This window comes from Giraffa tippelskirchi, chromosome 3 (genome assembly GCF_054371585.1).
Source record: "Giraffa tippelskirchi isolate mGirTip1 chromosome 3, T2T-mGirTip1v1.2.pri, whole genome shotgun sequence".
NCBI classification, from domain to species: domain Eukaryota; kingdom Metazoa; phylum Chordata; class Mammalia; order Artiodactyla; family Giraffidae; genus Giraffa; species Giraffa tippelskirchi.
The window spans coordinates 80,622,433-80,644,883 of NC_137277.1; the positions used below are offsets into that span (position 1 = coordinate 80,622,433).

General features: G+C 41.7%; 1 protein-coding gene and 2 long non-coding RNA genes across 3 annotated transcripts in view; 1 reads left to right on the plus strand and 2 right to left on the minus strand.

The window, feature by feature from the left end:
* The window catches only part of TTN (titin), a 274,932-nt gene that overhangs the window by 240,176 nt on the left and 12,305 nt on the right, over positions 1-22,451 (plus strand). The window contains exons 312-340 of the mRNA XM_081579499.1: positions 575-871; positions 981-1,568; positions 1,661-1,963; positions 2,077-2,373; positions 4,169-4,456; positions 4,569-4,868; positions 5,560-5,862; positions 5,952-6,257; positions 6,367-8,133; positions 8,443-8,736; positions 9,420-9,707; positions 9,827-10,126; positions 10,222-12,288; positions 12,412-12,714; positions 12,812-13,117; positions 13,214-13,504; positions 13,600-13,896; positions 14,037-14,342; positions 15,359-15,664; positions 15,751-16,032; positions 16,246-16,839; positions 16,963-17,250; positions 17,352-17,651; positions 18,135-18,437; positions 19,016-19,318; positions 19,420-20,004; positions 20,133-20,438; positions 20,527-20,826; positions 21,838-22,413. Of these exons, the coding sequence (XP_081435625.1) occupies positions 575-871; positions 981-1,568; positions 1,661-1,963; positions 2,077-2,373; positions 4,169-4,456; positions 4,569-4,868; positions 5,560-5,862; positions 5,952-6,257; positions 6,367-8,133; positions 8,443-8,736; positions 9,420-9,707; positions 9,827-10,126; positions 10,222-12,288; positions 12,412-12,714; positions 12,812-13,117; positions 13,214-13,504; positions 13,600-13,896; positions 14,037-14,342; positions 15,359-15,664; positions 15,751-16,032; positions 16,246-16,839; positions 16,963-17,250; positions 17,352-17,651; positions 18,135-18,437; positions 19,016-19,318; positions 19,420-20,004; positions 20,133-20,438; positions 20,527-20,826; positions 21,838-22,413 (13,044 nt within the window). The remainder of the gene's footprint in view (positions 1-574; positions 872-980; positions 1,569-1,660; positions 1,964-2,076; positions 2,374-4,168; positions 4,457-4,568; positions 4,869-5,559; positions 5,863-5,951; positions 6,258-6,366; positions 8,134-8,442; positions 8,737-9,419; positions 9,708-9,826; positions 10,127-10,221; positions 12,289-12,411; positions 12,715-12,811; positions 13,118-13,213; positions 13,505-13,599; positions 13,897-14,036; positions 14,343-15,358; positions 15,665-15,750; positions 16,033-16,245; positions 16,840-16,962; positions 17,251-17,351; positions 17,652-18,134; positions 18,438-19,015; positions 19,319-19,419; positions 20,005-20,132; positions 20,439-20,526; positions 20,827-21,837; positions 22,414-22,451) is intronic.
* LOC145541876 (uncharacterized) overlaps positions 1-22,451 on the minus strand; it is a 93,201-nt gene that overhangs the window by 27,110 nt on the left and 43,640 nt on the right. Inside the window, exons 2-4 of the long non-coding RNA XR_014079383.1 lie at positions 9,522-9,668; positions 8,449-8,634; positions 7,895-8,001 (exon numbers count right to left, since the gene is read on the minus strand). This is a non-coding gene — a long non-coding RNA (uncharacterized LOC145541876). The remainder of the gene's footprint in view (positions 1-7,894; positions 8,002-8,448; positions 8,635-9,521; positions 9,669-22,451) is intronic.
* LOC145541877 (uncharacterized) overlaps positions 17,822-22,451 on the minus strand; it is a 45,879-nt gene continuing 41,249 nt past the window's right edge. Inside the window, exon 2 of the long non-coding RNA XR_014079384.1 lies at positions 17,822-22,151. This is a non-coding gene — a long non-coding RNA (uncharacterized LOC145541877). The remainder of the gene's footprint in view (positions 22,152-22,451) is intronic.

The window sequence follows — 22,451 nt, forward strand, 5'->3', positions numbered from 1 at the left end:
CATATCCATATTCATTTTCCTTGAATAGTGTGAATCATTTGAATTACTGTTTAAATGCTTTTGGTTCACACCTCAAGCAATTCATACTATGGCACAAAATGAATTCTTACTAATAGAGAAAGTTTTTCATTGATTTACAAAAAAAGTAGAAATTTACATAGATGAAGATGGATAATATATGTTGGATTTAAGTATAATTGAACTTGACTGCACATATATATGTACATATATATATTGTGTATGTGCAGAAATTACATGATATTTTATAACACTGTTCATCTCATTCCTCATTTTTTACCCATAATAAATTTTGGATAAATTTAATCATTTAATTTGGTTATTTGATGCTTATTTGATTTGAATGCTATGACATGCTGTGAAATAAAATGACAAAGCCTGGGAAAGTTTTGCTTGACTCAAAAGCTAAACTGATCATATAAAAAGTAAGAAAGTCTCAAATCTAAGTAATTGTATGCCTTCATTAAAAATTTTTCTTTTAACAAGGCAGGAAGAACACACGTGAAGAAAAATGTTGCAATAATTTTCCCTTTCTTCTGATGTTTTACTTTCATAGAAAAACCAAGCCCGCCTGAAAAACTTGGAGTAACAAGTGTATCCAGAGACAGTGTTTCCCTGGCCTGGTTGAAGCCAGAACATGATGGTGGAAGCAGAATTGTGCATTATGTCATTGAAGCACTAGAAAAAGGACAGAAGAACTGGATTAGATGTGCAGTGGTAAAGTCAACCCACCATGTTGTTTCTGGTCTGAGGGAGAATTCTGAATACTTTTTCCGGGTGTTTGCTGAAAATCAAGCTGGCCTGAGTGACCCAAGAGAGCTGCTGCTTCCTGTCCTTGTTAAGGAGAAGCTAGGTATGTCTAATTTTATGTAGAAGCAAAATTTGGAATTATTTGCACTGATTTAAGTCAACCTGCAAAAAACACTTTTTTCACCTTCATCTTCTCTACTCTTATTTTTCAGAACCACCTGAAATTGACATGAAGCATTTCCCAAGTCATACCGTCTACGTTAGAGCTGGTTCAAACCTTAAAGTTGACATTCCAATTTCTGGAAAACCACTGCCCAAAGTGACCTTATCAAGAGATGGTGTCCCACTGAAAGCAACCATGAGATTTAATACTGAAATTACTGCTGAAAACCTGACCATCAATCTCAAAGAAAGCGTTGCCGCTGATGCTGGAAGATATGAGATCACAGCTGCCAACTCCAGTGGAACGACCAAAGCTTTCATTAACATTGTCGTACTAGACAGACCCGGTCCCCCAACTGGCCCTGTTGTGATAAGTGATATAACTGAAGACAGCGTGACTCTCAAATGGGAGCCACCTAAGTATGATGGTGGAAGTCAGGTTACCAATTACATTGTACTTAAGAGAGAGACAAGTACTGCAGTATGGACGGAAGTGTCTGCAACAGTTGCAAGAACCATGATTAAAGTCATGAAACTGACCACAGGAGAAGAATACCAATTCCGCATCAAGGCAGAAAACCGCTTTGGCATCAGCGATCACATAGATTCGGCTTGTGTGGTTGTCAAACTACCATACAGTAAGTTGTCGAACTTCTCAAAGATCCCACATTTCCATATACAAAAATGTTTTAAACATCTGTATTAACCATGGGATTTCTCTGTTTCATAGCAACACCTGGACCACCATCTACACCATGGGTCACCAATGTCACTCGAGAAAGTATCACCGTGGGCTGGCATGAACCAGTGTCCAATGGAGGCAGTCCAGTTATAGGCTATCACCTGGAGATGAAAGACAGAAACAGTATCTTATGGCAAAAAGCCAACAAAATGGTCATCCGCACAACTCACTTCAAAGTCACAACAATTAGTGCCGGATTAATCTATGAATTCAGGGTGTATGCAGAAAATGCTGCTGGTATTGGGAAACCCAGCCATGCTTCGGAACCAGTCCTAGCCATTGATGCCTGCGGTATGTATTTGTCACAAGAAGGACAGTTTCAACTACTTAGCAATGCAAACCTTCTTTCTGCAAAGTAAAATAATGACCTAAGTGCCACTAATCTGCTTTCTGTCTTATCACAGAACCCCCAAGAAATGTCCGTATCACTGACATTTCAAAGAACTCTGTCAACCTTTCATGGCAACAACCCGCTTTTGATGGAGGAAGCAAGATTACAGGCTACATGGTTGAGAGACGAGACCTTCCAGATGGCAGATGGGCCAAGGCCAGCTTTACCAACGTTACCGAGACTCACTTCACTGTCTCTGGCTTGACTCAGAATGCCCAGTATGAATTCCGTGTCTTTGCTAGAAATGCTGTCGGGTCCATCAGCAATCCATCCGAGGTTGTAGGCCCTATCACGTGCATTGATTCTTATGGTAAGCATTTTTAGTACTTTGAACCACAGCACTAATTTAACTCAATGTTCTATCTTACTTTTTCTGGTCCTAATCTACAGGATAACTTTTACTATGTACCTTGTTAGATATTTAGGAGAAATTATGAATTAGCTGGGGGTGGCGGGTGGTCTTAGGAAAATTCCATAACACCCCAGGCCTTTTGGCTTAACTGTAAAACATGAGATTTGGACTACAGGATAGCAAAAGGCCTTTCTGATTTCAATCTTTTATGATTCTTTGATTATATGAGTTAGTACTTTCACACTTCTATTTAAAATTTTCAGCATCAATAATTAAAGTGATGGTTGGATACTCAGAGAATATTCCTCTTAAGTGAAAAACTAAACAGAGGTATTAATGATGATAAATATTAGCAGCAGCTAACATTTGCTGGGTACCTTCCATGAGTTCTCTCCCCTAGTTCTAACACCCTTAAGATTAGCTTATTTTACAGAAGAGAAAGTGAGGTTTAGCATGCTTACATAATTTCCCCAACATCAAAGCAGCTTATTAATGATAGAGGGGAAATTCAAAGAGACTTCAGAATTCTCTCTACATTGCTGTCGTCCGAAATACACATACACATCCCAAAATACATTACTGGAAAAGAAGTAGCACATTCAACTCAACAGTGGTTTAAAAACTACTGAGATGGATGAAACTGGAGCCCATTATACAGAGTGAAGTAAGCCAGAAAGAAAAACAACAATACAGTATACTAATGCATATATATGGAATTTGAAAGATGGTAACGATAACCCTATATGCGAGACAGAATAAGAGACACAGATGCATGGAACAATTTTATGGACTCTGAGGGAGAAGGTGAGGGTGGGACGTTCTGGGAGAATAGCATTGAAACATGTATATTATCGTATGTGAAACAGAACACCATTCCATGTTCGATGCATGAGACAAGGGCTCAGGGCTGGGGCAATGGGATGACCCAGAGGGATGGGATGGGGAGGGAGGTGGGTGGGGGGTCCAGGAAGGGGAACACATGTAAACCCATGGCTGATTCATGTCAATGTATGGCAAAAACTACTACAATATTGTAAAATAATTAGCCCCCAACTAAAATAAATAAATTTATTAAAAAAAAATAAAAATAAAAACTAAAATTTCATAAGAGTTAGGTACCCAGTGATGCCGTTTCTAAAAGTCCTCCATTTCCAAGGGGGAACCTCTGTGGTGTCAGGGCAGAAGTACCCACTTCCATCTTCATGATGAGACTTCCTCAGGCCTCTGTCTATGAACCAGGCTTAGTAGACAGAGTCAGTATTTGTGAGACTGTGAAGCAAGTCAAATTAATTCTGTTTCTCAAAACTTATAAGCAGCCTAGCACAAAACCAGTCCAGGGGAGTATACAGCTCTGTGAGTAGAGAATTCACCATTAATGGTCTGCTGTAAACTGCCCCTCACTTTGGATACCAGTGAACTGGGAAGGGAAATAAAAAGAAACAGATGATTGTTCTGTGTCCCATTTCATTACTGGAATAAAACACATAATAGACTTAAAAATACATTTCAAAGGCACTTAAATCCCTATGCAATTAGTGCTGTCACTGAGGTTCAGAGATTGCTCACAATCTTTCTTCTTCATCTGGGATAGAAGAGTAGCTTATAAAACTAAATATAAAATATAAATGGGATTAGAACTACCATGCGTACATTTATTATTTAATAAAGGCCAATGAGCTTACTTTGAAGTTGCTGCAATTATTTTCTTCATCCTTGTGATCTTTTAAATGTTTATGATCTGTTTTTCTTACAGGTGCACCTGTAATTGATTTGCCTCTAGAATATACAGAAGTTGTCAAATACAGAGCAGGGACATCTGTGAAGCTCAGAGCTGGCATTTCTGGCAAACCTGAGCCTACAATTGAGTGGTATAAAGATGACAAAGAGTTACAAACCAATGCACTGGTATGTGTGGAAAATACCACTGACCTTGCATCTATACTCATCAAAGATGCAACTCGCCTTAATAGTGGAACCTATGAATTAAAACTAAGGAATGCCATGGGCTCAGCCTCAGCCACAATTAGACTGCAGATCCTTGGTAGGTGCTGAATGCAGGCCAACATCATATTTCATTTGCCTAAAATTTAATGATTTTAAATTAGAAACCTTTCTAAATTTATTAATATACTGTTTTGTTCTTTCATTGACAGACAAACCAGGACCTCCAGGTGGACCAATTGAATTTAAGACTGTCACTGCTGAAAAGATAACTCTTCTCTGGCAGCCTCCGGCAGATGATGGTGGTGCAAAAATCACTCACTACATCGTGGAAAAGCGTGAGACAAGCCGCGTTGTGTGGTCTATGGTGTCTGAAAATTTGGAAGAGTGCATCATTAAGACCACCAAAATTATCAAAGGAAATGAATACGTCTTCCGTGTTCGTGCTGTGAACAAATATGGAATTGGTGATGCACTGGAATCTCACCCAGTGATAGCAAGGAATGCGTTTGGTGAGATACAATTTCATTAGAAAAGTAAAATCAAATACATGAAAATTTATTTACTTATTTTCATTGAATCAAATCCTACCAGGTGATCAGTTTATTCCTTGAGTATTAGTTGTAATTGCTTTGAAATAAATGAGACCTTGTTTTGATTCAAGGCACTAAATAGTATCTCCAACAGCAAGTTTGGTAAATGTTGGCTTAGATTAAGATTATCTTCTAGACTCTTCTACGTCATGCAGCCATTACTAATCCATTTACAATTGTCTATATGCTCAGATAGCATCTCATCTCTCAAATTTCTATCATTACTCACTGAAATGAGTAAAATACATGAAAATTTAAAAATAAACTGGGATGTCCCTGGCAGTCCAGCAGTTAGGACTTGATGCTTTCACTGGCAGAGATTGGGTTCAGTCCCTGGTCAGGGGAACTAAGATCTCACAAGCTGTGTGGTGTGACCATAAATAAATTAATAAGTAAACGTATACTATTCTGCTAGCTATTAATAGTTTTCAGAGCTTGATTGACTTTTATTTTCTTGCTCATCATATCACTTCGCATAATTATCCTTTTCACCAGGTGGAAAATATAATAAATGAGACTAATATTCTTAAGTAGGACTTGAAGATTAAAAGGTAGAATCTATCAGTAATATTGATTCTTTTAACTCATTTTCCTCTTCCTTTTTAAACAGTCACACCTGGGCCTCCAAGTGTGCCAGAGGTGACAAAGATTAGCAAGAATTCGATGACTGTTGTCTGGAGCAGGCCAGTTGCGGATGGTGGTAGTGACATAAGTGGCTATTTCCTTGAGAAACGAGACAAGAAGAGTCTGGGATGGTTTAAAGTCCTAAAGGAGACAATCCGTGACACCAGACAGAAAGTGACAGGACTCACGGAACACAGTGACTATCAATACCGAGTTTGTGCTGTAAATGCTGCTGGACAGGGTCCATTTTCTGAACCATCTGACTTCTACAAAGCTGCTGATCCTATTGGTAAGTGCAGCCTCTTCACCTGTGTCATCTTTCATGTCACTCAGTTGTACACAATTGGATAATTATGGTATTGTGAATGTCCGTTCCAGATCCACCAGGCCCACCGGCTAAGATAAGAATTGCAGATTCAACTAAATCATCCATCACTCTTGGATGGAGTAAACCTGTCTATGATGGGGGCAGTGCTGTTACTGGATATGTTGTTGCCATGAGACAAGGAGAGGAAGAGGAATGGACTGTTGTCTCTACCAAAGGAGAAGTCAGAACTACAGAATATGTGGTATCAAATCTGAGTCCTGGAGTCAATTACTACTTCCAGGTGTCTGCTGTAAACTGTGCCGGACAAGGTGAACCTATAGCAATGACTGAACCCGTACAAGCTAAAGATATACTGGGTACGTACCTACTGATATGATTATGTTTTTATTTTAATAGAGTACCTCCAGGAAATCACTCATTTCCTTGCTTTAAAATTCACTGTATATGTCCATTTTATGTCTACAGAGGAACCAGAGATTGACCTAGACATGGCTCTCAGGACCTCCATTATAGCTAAAGCTGGTGAAGATGTACATGTGTTGATTCCCTTCAAAGGCAGACCTCCACCTACTGTCACATGGAGAAAAGATGAGAAGAATCTTGGCAGCGATGCCCGATACAGCATTCAAAACACTGACTCATCTTCATTACTCATTATTCCTCAAGTCACTCGCCATGATACAGGCAAATATATTCTCACAATAGAAAATGGCATTGGTCAACCAAAGTCTTCAACTGTGAGTGTTAAAGTGCTTGATACACCAGCCGCCTGCCAAAAACTACAGGTTAAACATGTTTCTCAAGGCACAGTTACTTTGTTCTGGGAACCTCCTCTCATTGACGGAGGATCTCCTATAATTAATTACATCATTGAGAAAAAAGATGCCACCAAGAGAACATGGTCTTCAGTGTCACACAAGTGTTCTAGTACATCCTTTAAAGTGACAGATTTGTCAGAGAAAACTCCATTCTTCTTCAGAGTTTTTGCAGTAAATGAAATTGGAATTGGGGAACCCTGTGAAACCACAGAGCCCGTGAAGGCTGCTGAAGTGCCAGCACCTATACGCGATCTCTCAATGAAAGACTCAACAAAGACATCTGTTACGCTGAGCTGGACCAAGCCTGACTTTGATGGTGGTAGTGTCATCACAGATTACATTGTAGAAAGGAAAGGTAAAGGTGAACAAACATGGTCACATGCTGGCATAAGTAAGACTTGTGAAATTGAGGTTGGCCAACTCAAGGAACTGTCAGAACTGGAATTCAGAGTGTCTGCCAGAAATGAGAAAGGACTGAGTGATGGTGTCACTATTGGGCCAATCACAGTGAAAGAACTTGTAATTCCACCTGAAGTTGACTTGTCAGAAATCCCTGGGGCACAAGTTGCCGTGAGAATCGGACATAATGTGCACCTCGAATTACCTTATAAAGGAAAACCCAAGCCATCTATCAGTTGGTTGAAAGATGGTTTGCCATTGAAAGAAAGTGAACATGTTCGTTTGAGTAAAACCGAAAACAAACTTACTTTGAGTATAAAGAATGCGAAGAAGGAGAATGGAGGGAAATACACCATTATTCTCGATAACGCAGTCTGTCGAAACGCATATCCCATTACAGTCATCACACTTGGCCCACCATCTAAGCCCAAAGGGCCCATTCGATTTGATGAAATCAAGGCTGATAGTGTCATCATGTCCTGGGATGTGCCTGATGATGATGGAGGAGGTGAAATTACCTGTTACAGCATTGAGAAGCGAGAAGCTTCACAAACTAATTGGAAGATGGTGTGTTCCAGTGTTGCCCGGACAACTTTCAAAGTTCCTAATCTAGTCAAAGATGCCGAATATCAGTTTAGAGTTAGGGCAGAAAACAAATATGGAGTCAGCCAACCACTTGTCTCAAACATCATTGTGGCCAAACACCAGTTCAGGATTCCTGGCCCCCCAGGAAAGCCAGTTACATACAATGTGACTTCTGATGGCATGTCACTCACCTGGGATGCTCCAGTTTACGATGGTGGTTCAGAAGTTACTGGATACCATGTTGAAAAGAAAGAAAGAAACAGCATCCTCTGGCAAAGAATTAATATGTCACCAATATCTGGAAGAGAATATAGAGCTACTGGATTAATGGAAGGCCTGGATTACCAGTTCCGTGTATTTGCTGAAAATTCTGCTGGTCTAAGCTCACCTAGCGACCCAAGCAAATTTACCTTAGCTGTCTCCCCAGTAGGTAAGTGACTGAAGATTATTCCAGTATATTTAATTCAGCAACTAATGTGTTACTAACACTAATTTTCTTCCACGTTATCACCTTCTCACACATTTTCTTGACACTAGAGTTGGTCAGGTAAAGCAAGGGGGATGATTTTAAATCAGTCTAATAAAATAATTAAAAAAAATTTTTAAAGATTCTGATACCAAAAATTTCAATTAATGGCTAAAATGAGTTTGGGGGATTTATTCATTTTTTTCCCTTCCATTGAGGATTAAGAGTTGATTACAGAAGTAATGACACCTTTAACTTTCATATAATTTTTAGACCCACCTGGAACTCCTGACTACATTGACGTCACCAGGGAAACCATCACACTGAAATGGAACCCACCGCTGCGTGATGGAGGCAGTAAGATAGTGGCCTACAGCATCGAGAAACGGCAAGGGAGCGATCGCTGGACCAGATGCAACTTTACTGATGTCAGCGAATGTCAGTACACGGTAACAGGACTCAGTCCTGGGGATCGATATGAGTTCAGAATAATCGCAAGAAATGCTGTTGGAACCATAAGCCCGCCATCACAGTCTTCTGGTGTTATCATGACCAGAGATGAAAATGGTAAGCATTTACGACTGATTTCCAGTGTAACTAAGAACATTCACCTTTTTAAATATATATATTTTTGGCCCCTGGTGTGTAAAATGGAATAAAACCAATGTTTCATACAGATTACCAAAGCTTGTTAGGTAGATAAATTAGATTTTCTACCTCTCAGATGAAGAGAAGAAAAAGGTGATTAACATCAACTTTTTACTGTGTCTATTATTTCATTTCCACATAAATAGCATGCAAATGGGGATGGTTTTTAGCTTTGTAATTTCAGTCATTTATAATAAAGAATAAAGTTCTCAAGAATAACAGTCCATTTCTATTGAAATCACAAAAATACAACACAAATTCAACAGCACAATAATCATCTTGCCTGAGTGCAGCTGATGGCCTGGAACAGGAACTCGTTTGAATATGCAGCAGTATTAGGAAGTAAATGACCTATAAATATTTCATTCCTCTTTTTACAAGTGGAAATTCAAGAGTAATAACATGACAAACATAACAAAGATAACAATATGCAAATGTTTAACCTTAGAGCCTAAATTCTCAACCATCAATCATACTTTCAAAATAGCCTTTGGTATAAGGATTACCCTTCCAGGCTTTATGATATGGTGTTAATGAAAAACATGTTTGTTTATGTCTTTATTAAACCAAATTAATGTATATGAATTCTATTTCTTTTCCAGTTGCACCAACTGTAGAGTTTGGCCCTGAATACTTTGATGGTATCACTATTAAGTCTGGAGAGAGCCTTAGAATTAAAGCTTTGGTACAAGGACGACCAGTACCTCGAGTAACCTGGTTCAAAGATGGAGTAGAAATTGAGAAGAAGATGAACATGGAAATAACCGATGTCCTTGGATCCACCAGCCTCTTTGTTAGAGACGCTACTCGGGACCATCGTGGTGTATACAGAGTGGAAGCCAAAAATGCATCTGGAACCACAAAAGCAGAGATTACAGTGAGAGTACAAGGTAAATTTCTAAAATAGCTTCTTAATCTTACAATGTACAGAACTTGGATTCAAGACAGGCCTAATTGTATTTTAAAGGACAAGGAAAAAGAAACTAACTCTAGAACCTTTCTCTTATAGATACACCAGGAAAACCAGTTGGGCCAATAAGATTCACCAATATAACTGGCGAGAAAATGACCCTGTGGTGGGATGCGCCACACAATGATGGCTGTGCCCATGTATCTCACTACCTGATTGAAAAACGGGAAACCAGCAGACTTGCTTGGGCACTAATTGAGGACAATTGTGAAGCCCTCAGCTATACAGCCACTAAACTAATAACTGGCAATGAATACCAATTCCGTATTTCTGCAGTTAACAAGTTTGGTGTTAGCAGGCCACTGGATTCTGACCCAGTGGTTGCTCAAATACAGTACAGTAAGTGACCATTTTTACTAAGTGGCACTATGTCATAAGATCAATTTCCAAGCAAACACGTCTAATTGGTTTCTTTCTTTGTTTTTACCTCACAGCTATTCCTGATGCCCCTGGCACTCCAGAACCTAGTAATGTAACAGGCAATAGCATTACTCTAACATGGGCCAGGCCAGAATCAGATGGTGGCAGTGAAATTCAACAGTACATCCTTGAAAGGAGAGAAAAGAAAAGCACACGATGGGTGAAAGTCATCAGCAAACGACCCATCTGTGAGACAAGATTCAAAGTCACAGGTCTGACAGAGGGCAATGAGTATGAATTCCACGTCATGGCTGAAAATGCTGCGGGGGTAGGACCTGCAAGCGGTGTCTCACGACTAATCAAATGCAGAGAGCCCGTCAACCGACCGGGTGCACCTGCTGTGGTCAAAGTGACAGACACATCAAAGACCACTGTGAGCTTAGAGTGGTCTAAGCCAGTGTTTGACGGAGGATTGGAGATCATTGGGTATATTATTGAAATGTGCAAAGCTGACCTGGGAGACTGGCACAAGGTAAATGCAGAGGCATGTGTGAAAACGAGATACACAGTCACCGATCTGCAAGCAGGCGAAGAATACAAATTCCGGGTTAGTGCTGTCAATGCTGTGGGAAAAGGAGACAGCTGTGAAGTGACTGGCACCATTAAAGCAGTTGACCGATTATCAGCTCCTGAGTTAGACATCGATGCCAACTTCAAGCAGATGCACATTGTGAGAGCTGGGGCCAGCATTCGCCTCTTCATTGCCTATCAGGGTAGACCAACTCCGACAGCGGTTTGGAGCAAACCTGACTCTAACCTTAGCATTCGGGCTGACATCCATACAACAGATTCCTTCAGCACCCTCACTGTGGAAAACTGCAACAGAACCGACGCAGGGAAATATACCCTTACTGTAGAAAACAACAGCGGTAGTAAGTCAATCACATTCACCGTAAAGGTGCTAGACTCTCCAGGCCCACCTGGCCCGATTACTTTCAAGGATGTGACCCGGGGCTCTGCTACATTGATGTGGGATGCCCCTCTCCTTGATGGAGGTGCCCGAATCCATCACTACGTGGTAGAGAAACGAGAAGCCAGTCGCCGTAGCTGGCAGGTGGTCAGTGAAAAATGCATTCGTCAGATCCTCAGGGTCAGTGACCTGCTAGAAGGTGTTCCATACTATTTCCGTGTTTCTGCAGAAAATGAGTATGGTGTTGGTGAACCCTATGAAATGCCAGAACCAATGGTAGCCACAGAACAACCTGCTCCACCTAGGAGACTTGATATTGTTGACACAAGCAAATCCTCGGTAGTCTTAGCTTGGCTTAAACCTGACCATGATGGAGGCAGCCGAATCACTGGCTACCTGCTCGAAATGAGACAAAAGGGATCTGACTTCTGGGTTGAAGCTGGTCACACCAAACAGATGACTTTCACAGTGGAGCGCCTCGTTGAGAACACTGAATATGAATTCCGCGTGAAGGCCAAGAATGACGCTGGCTACAGTGAACCCAGGGAAGCCTTCTCTTCTGTCATCATCAAGGAGCCTCAAATTGAGCCCACTGCTGACCTCACTGGAATTACCAATCAGCTCATAACTTGCAAAGCAGGAAGCACATTTACCATTGACGTGCCAATCAGTGGTCGTCCCGCCCCCAAGGTAACATGGAAACTTGAAGAAATGAGACTTAAGGAGACAGATCGCGTGAGTATCACAACGACAAAAGACAGAACCACCTTGTCTGTAAAGGAAAGTATGAGAGGTGACTCTGGAAGGTACTTCTTGACCCTGGAAAATACAGCTGGTGTTAAAACGTTTACCATCACAGTTGTGGTCATCGGAAGGCCAGGTCCAGTAACTGGCCCCATTGAAGTCTCATCTATCTCAGCTGAATCATGTGTCCTGTCATGGGCTGAACCTCAAGACAATGGAGGCACCGATATTACTAATTACATTGTTGAAAAGCGGGAATCGGGTACAACAGCTTGGCAGCTTGTCAATTCCAGTGTCAAGCGCACTCAGATTAAAGTCACTCATCTCACAAAATACATGGAATATTCTTTCCGTGTCAGTTCAGAGAACAGATTTGGTGTCAGCAAGCCTGTAGAATCAGCACCAATTGTGGCTGAGCATCCATTTGGTAAGAAAATTAAAATCATATTACCAAGTCTCTATTATTAAATATTTCCCCTGAATGTTATTTATATTCTGTATTTATATTTTGAAACTCTACTTATATTTTGATACCTTTGTTTATATTTAGTCCCACCAAGTGCACCTACCAGACCTGAGGTCTACTATGTGTCTGCAAATGCCATGTCTATTCGCTGGGAAGAACCCTACCATGACGGTGGCAGTAAAGTCATTGGCTACTGGGTTGAGAAGAAAGAACGTAACACCATTCTTTGGGTGAAAGAAAACAAAGTACCATGCTTAGAGTGCAACTACAAAGTGACTGGTTTGGTAGAAGGACTGGAATATCAGTTCAGAACATATGCACTCAATGCCGCAGGCGTTAGCAAAGCCAGCGAAGCTTCAAGACCTGTGATGGCTCAAAACCCAGTGGGTAGGTATCAGAATTTAAGGGTACATTTGTTTATCATCATCACCAGTACTAGCAGAATTCACAGTTGTATTTAACCTCACTCTTGCCTCCCTTCCAGATGCACCAGGAAGACCAGAGGTAACAGATGTCACCCGATCGACAGTGTCACTCATCTGGTCTGCCCCAGTGTATGATGGCGGCAGCAAGGTCGTGGGCTACATCATAGAGCGTAAACCAGTCAGTGAAGTTGGAGATGGTCGCTGGCTCAAGTGCAACTACACCATCGTATCTGACAATTTCTTCACCATTACTGCTCTCAGTGAAGGAGACACTTACGAATTCCGTGTGTTGGCCAAGAATGCAGCAGGTGTAATTAGCGAAGGATCAGAATCCACAGGCCCCATCACTTGCCGAGATGAATACGGTAAAAAATAATAATAATCCATGTTCTCCTTTTAAATTATCACAATTTCTGTGACAACAGGCTATCAAATATTCATTCACATTTTGTCTATGACAGCTCCACCCAAAGCCGAACTGGATGCCAGATTACAGGGTGATCTGGTCACCATCAGAGCAGGCTCAGATCTTGTTCTTGATGCTGCAGTTGGTGGCAAACCTGAACCCAAGATTATCTGGACCAAAGGGGACAAAGAACTAGATATGTGTGAAAAAGTCTCTCTGCAGTACACTGGCAAACGAGCAACTGCTGTGATCAAGTTCTGTGACAGAAGTGACAGTGGAAAATACACTTTAACAGTGAAGAACGCCAGTGGGACAAAGGCTGTGTCTGTCCTGGTCAAAGTTCTCGGTAAGAGGGCCAAATGATTTTTGATTTCCATAGCCTTCTCAAACGTGTGCAAAAAGAAGGACCTTCCTCATTGCTCATTCCTACATCTGTTTTAGATTCCCCGGGCCCATGTGGAAAGCTCACCGTCAGCAGAGTAACTGAGGAGAAGTGCACTTTAGCCTGGAGCCTTCCTCAGGAAGATGGAGGAGCAGAAATCACTCACTACCTCGTGGAAAGACGGGAGACGAGCAGGCTCAACTGGGTGATTGTGGAAGGCGAATGCCCCACCCTATCCCATGTGGTTACCAGACTCATCAAGAACAACGAATACATATTCCGAGTGCGGGCAGTAAACAAATACGGCCCTGGTGTTCCTGTTGAATCAGAGCCCATTGTTGCCAGAAACTCCTTCAGTGAGTATTAACACTTAAACCACCCGCCAGTGGAAGTGTAATGGAATCAGGAGATGGGGTGGGCAGGGGGCAGACAGTCATAGAAATAGTGACTTCGTGCAATTCTGATCAACATTTTATTCTCATAAAAATATAAACAGCTATTCCATCACAACCTGGCATACCTGAAGAAGTTGGGGCTGGCAAAGAGCATATTATCATTCAGTGGACGAAACCTGAATCTGATGGTGGCAATGAGATCAGCAACTACTTGGTAGATAAACGTGAGAAGAAGAGCCTGCGCTGGACACGTGTGAACAAAGACCACGTGGTGTACGATACCAGGCTGAAGGTGACTGGCCTGATGGAAGGTTGTGATTACCAGTTCCGGGTGACTGCAGTAAATGCTGCTGGTAACAGCGAACCCAGCGAAGCTTCCAACTTTATCTCCTGCAGAGAACCATCATGTGAGTTCCAAGACTCATTCATATTCCTAATGCCCATCAAAATCATATTACAAAGAATCATCCAATATGCAATTTCCAAGAACTCATAGAACTTATGACTGGCCTAGAAAGGCATATGCTTATTAGAAGGACTTTACAGCCTAAGACAGAAAATATTTCAGCAACTACTTCTGTTGATAAGTTAGCAGTTACATTGCTGGAAATTGTTGCAGTATTTTCCAATCTGTGAAAAAAAATTTTTTTTCCTACTACCAATATGACAGGGATGTCTTTTGCAAATCTTCCTAAGGATGGAGGAAATTTTGTTGTAATGATAATAACTACTGAAGAGAAAAAAGAACAATGTCTCCTTTAAGAGGCTTAGCAGAACAGGAAGTTTCTACTATCTTAATAAGTACCTAATAAAGTAATTGTCATAAGAGCCTCAAAAATAAGTGGCAAATCTTTGTACAAAGTTTAAGCCTAAGTATTAAAAGGAATAAATCACTGTGATTAACTCAGGGGAAGTAGAAGAAATTTATTCCTTCTTCCTTCTCCTTAGCAATGTAGAGGTGACAAGAATATTGACCTTGTTGAAAGCTGAGCTACTAAAGAAAGGTCCCTGGGACTTCCCGGGTGGTCCAGTGGTTGAAATTCTGTGCTTCCACTGCAGGGGGCACAGATTCAATCCCTGGTTGGGGAACTAAGTTCCTGTATGCCACTGGGCACAGCCAAAAAGAGAAAAAAAAAAAAGTTCCTGAGAATGGGTATTGTAAGCAATGAACTTAGCAGGACACAGTGTATCAAGCCAAGGTGGCCAGGGAGAACCATCTGCCATCCTAAAGTTTTTAACTCTTAAAATAATAAAAATAGTAACTCCAGAACACACAGTGCCATCTTGTAATATCAGAAGACCTTAGTTAAGAAGAGCATCTCAGTGAGTGTAGACAAAGAACAGCAATGCCCGAGTGAATCTTACAAATCAAGAATACAAATCTCAAAGCTTCCTTATTTGTATAATATCCTTCTTTCCACAGATACCCCTGGACCACCTTCTGCTCCACGAGTTGTGGATACCACCAAACACAGCATCAGTTTAGCCTGGACCAAGCCCATGTATGACGGTGGCACTGACATCATAGGATACGTTCTTGAAATGCAAGAGAAGGACACTGATCAGTGGTACCGAGTGCATACCAACACCACAATAAGAAACAATGAATTCACTGTGACAGACCTTAAAATGGGCCAGAAATACTCCTTCAGAGTTGCTGCTGTGAACGTGAAGGGCATGAGCGAATATAGCGAGTCAACTGCAGAAATTGAGCCTGTGGAAAGACTGGGTATTTATAATTCAAGGTTTTAGGTGAATTATTTTTCTCATCACACTTGTTCATAAATTAATTAAGCTTTGACATTTACTTTCCAGAAATACCAGATCTGGAGCTTGCAGATGATTTAAAGAAGACTGTGACCATCAGAGCTGGGGCCTCACTACGGCTGATGGTGTCTGTATCTGGAAGACCACCACCCATCATCACATGGAGCAAAAAGGGCATTGACCTTGCAAGTCGGGCGATCATCGACACCACTGAGAGTTACTCTTTGCTTATTGTGGACAAAGTTAACCGGTACGATGCTGGAAAATACACCATTGAAGCCGAAAACCAATCTGGCAAGAAATCAGCAACTGTCCTTGTTAAAGTATATGGTAAGTATTGGTCTTAATACTATGCTACGAGTAGATTCTTAATGACTATGCTGTGAGTAGATTCTTTAAAAACAAACACCTTGACCTCTGATTGATCACCTCTCTAGAAAGGAACTATGTTAAATATATTTTCCTAACCTTTCCCCCCAAAAATCTATCAACTAATCTGTCAAATAAGAAGTGTGGATCCTTCATTCTGTCTGTGTTTTTTAGATACTCCTGGCCCCTGTCCTTCAGTGAAAGTTAAGGAAGTATCAAGAGATTCTGTGACCATCACTTGGGAAGTTCCCACAATTGATGGTGGCGCGCCTGTCAACAATTATATTATTGAAAAGCGTGAAGCTGCCATGAGAGCATTCAAAACAGTAACTACCAAATGCAGCAAGACACTCTACAGGATTTCTGGACTTATAGAAGGAACCATGTACTATTTCAGGGTGTTGCCAGAAAATATTTATGGCATTGGAGAACCTTGTGAAACATCTGATGCAGTTCTGGTCTCAGAAGTGCCTTTGATGCCTACGAAGCTAGAAGTGGTCGATGTCACCAAATCCACTGTTACCCTTGCCTGGGAGAAACCACTCTATGATGGTGGGAGCCGACTCACTGGCTATGTTCTCGAGGCCTGCAAAGCTGGCACTGAGAGATGGATGAAGGTCGTCACCTTAAAACCCACAGTCCTAGAGCACACTGTTATTTCCTTAAATGAAGGTGAACAGTACTTATTTAGAGTACGGGCACAAAATGAGAAAGGTGTGTCAGAACCAAGAGAGATCGTCACAGCCGTCACTGTACAAGACCTCAGAGGTAGGTACCAAAACACCAAGATAACAATAATAGTAAAGCAAAATGAAGGAAACATTCAGAATTCATGACACACTGTCATTAGAGATTATACTTAAGAATAAATGCCTGCTTTCTTTCTCATAGTGTTGCCAACAATTGATCTTTCTACAATGCCTCAAAAGACCATCCATGTCCCAGCTGGCAGACCGGTAGAGCTGGTGATACCAATCGCTGGTCGCCCACCTCCTGCTGCTTCCTGGTTCTTTGCTGGTTCTAAACTAAGAGAATCAGAGCGTGTCATGGTTGAAACTCATGCTAAGGTAGCTAAATTAACCATCCGGGAAACCACTATCAAAGATACTGGAGACTATGTGCTTGAACTGAAGAATGTCACCGGAACTACGTCAGAGACCATTAAAGTCATCATTCTTGGTAGGGACATGGGAAAAGGCACAAGCAAGTTGTTGATGCCCAGTCACCCAATTTTGATTTGAAGTGAAAACTAATATCTGGAATTTCCTCTTCTTTTGTAGACAAGCCTGGCCCACCATCTGGGCCTATCAAGGTTGATGAAATTGATGCTACCTCAGTGACCATCTCCTGGGAACCGCCCGACCTGGACGGCGGTGCTCCGCTGAGTGGCTATGTGGTAGAGCAGCGGGATGCCCACCGCCCTGGATGGTTGCCTGTGTCTGAGTCAGTGACCAGATCAACGTTTAAGTTCACCAGACTCATCGAAGGAAACGAGTATGTGTTCCGAGTGGCGGCGACAAACCGCTTTGGGATTGGCTCCTACTTACAGTCTGAAGTCATAGAATGTCGCAGCAGCATCAGTAAGTCCTGGGCCCTTCTGCCATTCTCCTCACCTCTAAATGTTAACAAGAAGGCATTTGTTTTTAATATGCCCTTATGTAAGTAAAAAGAGGTCCAAAATTAATCCCAGGGTCTTTCTAAGGTTTCTATACCTCCTTTTCTTGGAGGGGTTTTCAACGTAGTTAAGGTGTTTTGTTTTGTTTTTTTTTAAATGAAAGAGAGGAAGGAGTTAGGGAAGGATGGGTAGGAGGAGAGGAGGGAGGGAGGGAGGGAAGACTGGCTGTTACAGTGAGAAAAAAATACAGAATACAAGTTTAATAAATGTTTATGATATTGAAGAAAATGAGGAACAGCAAGAAAGGTACAAAAATGAAAACACTAGAAAAATAGTCATAAGTCTTACATACCTTTTTAAAATGGTATATACGAGACACACTTACACAATGTATGTGTCTTTAATTTATTCATGGTGCCATGTTGTGTTTACCTCCGTCTCGCTGCAGACATTCCTGGACCTCCAGAAACATTACAGATATTTGATGTCTCCCGTGAGGGCATGACACTTACTTGGTACCCACCAGAAGATGACGGTGGCTCCCAAGTGACTGGATACATCGTGGAACGCAAAGAAGTGAGAGCAGATCGATGGGTCCGTGTAAATAAAGTACCAGTGACAATGACACGATACCGTTCCACTGGCCTTATTGAAGGCTTAGAATATGAACACCGTGTCACAGCCATTAACGTGAGGGGAACTGGAAAACCAAGCCGTCCTTCCAAACCCACTGTTGCCATGGATCCAATTGGTAAATACCTTTTGTATAAAAGTTTATTGAGATATAATTTAATACAGTAATGTTCACCTTCCTGAAATATAGAATTCTGTGAGTTTGGGGAAATTTATGGTTGTATAACCACCACCACAATCAAAATACAGAATATTTCCATCAGCCCCAAAAGTTCATTTGTGTCCTTTGTCGTCAGTCCTCTCCCCACTCCCAACCCCTAGCAGCATTGGGAAAATAACTTTTTATATTCTTCTCTTGAATCTACTTCTCCCTCTTTAAAATGGAACTCATGATATACACTCTATATCACAGTTAAAATTTTTAAGCAAGTTAGTATTTCTCAAAGCAGTTTAAAAACTGATGTTAAATGTTAGATAGTATTAGTGATCATAAACAAAGCATATATAAGACAAAGGAAAAAGCAAGAGTTTTAAGTAGTTTTAACTGATAAAATGAATTAAATATTTACAAAACGAAATACATCCTAATGTTATATTCCATTTCTCCACAACTCACTGAAATCATTAGGTTTTTAGCATCTGATTTTCAACTTTGCAGAAACTTTTAACAAGTATGTTGTTATTTTTATTTTCCAGCTCCTCCAGGAAAGCCACAAAACCCAAGAGTTACTGACACAACAAGGACATCAGTCTCCCTGGCCTGGAGCATACCAGAAGATGAAGGAGGATCTAAAGTCACAGGCTACTTGATTGAAATGCAAAAAGTCGATCAACATGAATGGACCAAATGCAACACCACCCCAACCAAAATTCGGGAGTATACTCTCACACACCTACCTCAGGGTGCCGAATACAGATTCCGTGTCCTAGCCTGTAATGCTGGTGGACCTGGGGAGCCTGCTGAGGTACCAGGAACAGTCAAAGTCACAGAAATGCTTGGTAAGAGATGGGATCACTTACTTTCTGCTATATTTGCCTTTAGACTTATTTCCTATGCCTGTGTTCCAAAATGCTAATCGTAACCTTACCTTTCTCCCCAGAATATCCTGACTGTGAACTTGATGAAAGATACCAGGAAGGTATCTTAGTAAGACAAGGTGGAGTCATCAGACTTACCATACCAATCAAAGGAAAACCATTCCCAATATGTAAATGGACCAAGGAAGGCCAAGACGTTAGTAAGCGTGCCATGATTGCGACCTCTGAAACTCACACTGAGCTTGTAATCAAAGAAGCAGACAGGGATGACTCTGGCACTTATGACCTGGTTCTGGAAAACAAATGTGGCAAGAAGGCTGTCTACATCAAGGTCAGGGTGATAGGAAGTCCCAACACTCCAGAAGGGCCACTTGAATATGATGACATACAAGCTCGCTCTGTAAGGGTCAGCTGGAGACCCCCTGCCGATGACGGTGGTGCCGACATCTTGGGGTACATCCTGGAGAGACGAGAAGTGCCTAAATCTGCCTGGTACACCATCGACTCCAGAGTCCGAGGCACATCTCTGGTGGTCAAAGGCCTCAAAGAAAATGTGGAATACCATTTCCGTGTTTCAGCAGAAAACCAGTTTGGAATAAGCAAACCCTTGAAATCAGAGGAACCCGTCATACCAAAAACACCACTGAGTAAGTGCTCTTCCAACCACAACACTGTAAACTTCCTCTGAGTACTCTTTTGTCTCACAATGAAAACCAGCAGCTTACAAGAGTTGGAACTGTACCCTAACATGTTTGTTTTCCACTTACATTCCTAGACCCTCCCGAGCCTCCAAGCAATCCTCCAGAAATACTCGATGTGACCAAGAGTTCTGTCAGCCTGTCCTGGTCCCGGCCCAAAGATGATGGTGGTTCTCGGGTCACGGGCTACTACATTGAACGCAAGGAGACCTCAACTGACAAGTGGGTCAGACACAACAAGACTCAGATCACTACCACAATGTACACCGTCACTGGGCTGGTTCCCGATGCCGAGTATCAGTTCCGCATCATTGCGCAGAACGACGTTGGCCTAAGCGAGACCAGCCCTGCATCTGAACCAGTTGTTTGCAAAGATCCATTTGGTAAGGAAAGAATTTCCAAAGGGGCTAGAATCAGAGAGTCAAGCCGTCTTTGCTCTCTTTCCTTTACAACTGTTTTCAAATATTTCAGATAAGCCAAGCCAACCTGGAGAACTCGAGATTCTTTCAATTTCCAAAGACAGTGTCACTCTGCAGTGGGAGAAACCTGAATGTGATGGTGGCAAAGAGATCCTCGGATACTGGGTTGAATACAGACAATCTGGGGACAGTGCCTGGAAGAAGAGCAGTAAGGACCGCATCAAAGACAGGCAGTTCACAATAGGAGGTTTGCTGGAAGCTACAGAGTATGAATTCAGGGTTTTTGCTGAGAATGAGACGGGGCTGAGCAGACCTCGAAGAACTGCTATGTCTGTAAAGACCAAACTAACATGTAAGTAGCCGTTAGTTCTCTGCCTTCATTTACAAACTAAGCAACATGTAAATATTAATTCTTCCTCTATACTAAGTAGGTCTCCAGAAAGCTTTATTGGAAAGCAAGTGTTTGGAAAGAAAGAACTCAGTTTGGCATATGTGCACGAAGGGAACACTTGATACGTTCTAGAGGAAGTCATTCCAAGCACAAAGCCTCAGCAGTAAACTGTTAGATGCACTGAACTGAGCACATTCCTAGAGCAATCTCTCCCATGAATACAATGGATTTTAATACTCCTAACAAGACGAAGTGTCAACAAATGTACCCCCCTTCAGTGAACCTAAGTTAAGGGCAAAGATACAAGGAATTATAGAGAACCCACATTTCCCCCAAACCCCATACATAGTTCAGTTCAGTTCAGTCGTGTCCAACTCTTTGTGACCCCATGAATCGCAGCACGCCAGGCCTCCCTGTCCATCACCAACTCCCGGAGTCTACCCAAACCCATGTCCATCAAGTCAGTGATGCTATCCAGCCATCTCATCCTCTGTCATCCCCTTCTCCTCCTGCCCCCAATCCTACCCAGCATCAGGGTCTTTTCCAATGAGTTAACTCTTCGCATGAGGTGGCCAAAGTATTGGAGTTTCAGCTTCAACATCAGTCCTTCCAATGAACACCCAGGACTGATCTCCTGTAGGATGGACTGGTTGGATCTCCTTGCACTCCAAGGGACTCTCAAGAGTCTTCTCCAACACCACAGTTCAAAAGCATACATAGTTAACACCTCCCAATCATAAAAAAGTCACTCTACATAATAATATGATAACCTCATTGAATTTCTACTTTCCAGATGATCCTCCAATCACTGTGAAGACTTAAGAATTAGACTCATGTAAATTATGGTGTAAATCATGGTGTCTAATAAGAGTATCAATCAGTACGATGAATTCATTCCTGATATACAAGGACAGTGGATTACAGATCCAGTAGTGACAATAATGCACTAATATTATCTTTCATACCCTTTAGCTGGAGAAGCCCCAGGAGTACGCAAAGAAATGAAGGATGTTACCACTAAACTGGGCGAAGCTGCTCAACTCTCATGCCAGATTGTCGGAAGGCCTCTGCCTGACATTAAGTGGTTCCGATTTGGTAAGGAGCTCATACAAAGCCGCAAGTACAAAATGTCTTCAGATGGACGCACACATACTCTAACAGTAATGACAGAGGAACAGGAAGATGAAGGTGTTTATACCTGCGTAGCTACCAACGAGGTTGGAGAAGTAGAATCCAGCAGTAAGCTTCTCCTGCAAGCAACACCGCAGTTCCATCCTGGTTACCCACTGAAAGAGAAGTATTATGGTGCTGTGGGTTCAACACTTCGACTTCATGTCATGTACATTGGCCGGCCAGTACCTGCCATCACTTGGTTCCATGGCCAGAAACTTTTGCAAAACTCAGAAAACATTACTATAGAAAACACAGAGCACTATACTCATCTTGTTATGAAGAATGTCCAGCGTAAGACTCATGCTGGGAAATACAAAGTTCAGCTCAGCAATGTCCTTGGAACAGTTGATGCCATGCTTGATGTGGAAATACAAGGTATTTTGTTTTCCTTTTCAGTGGTTCTTCTTCTTTTT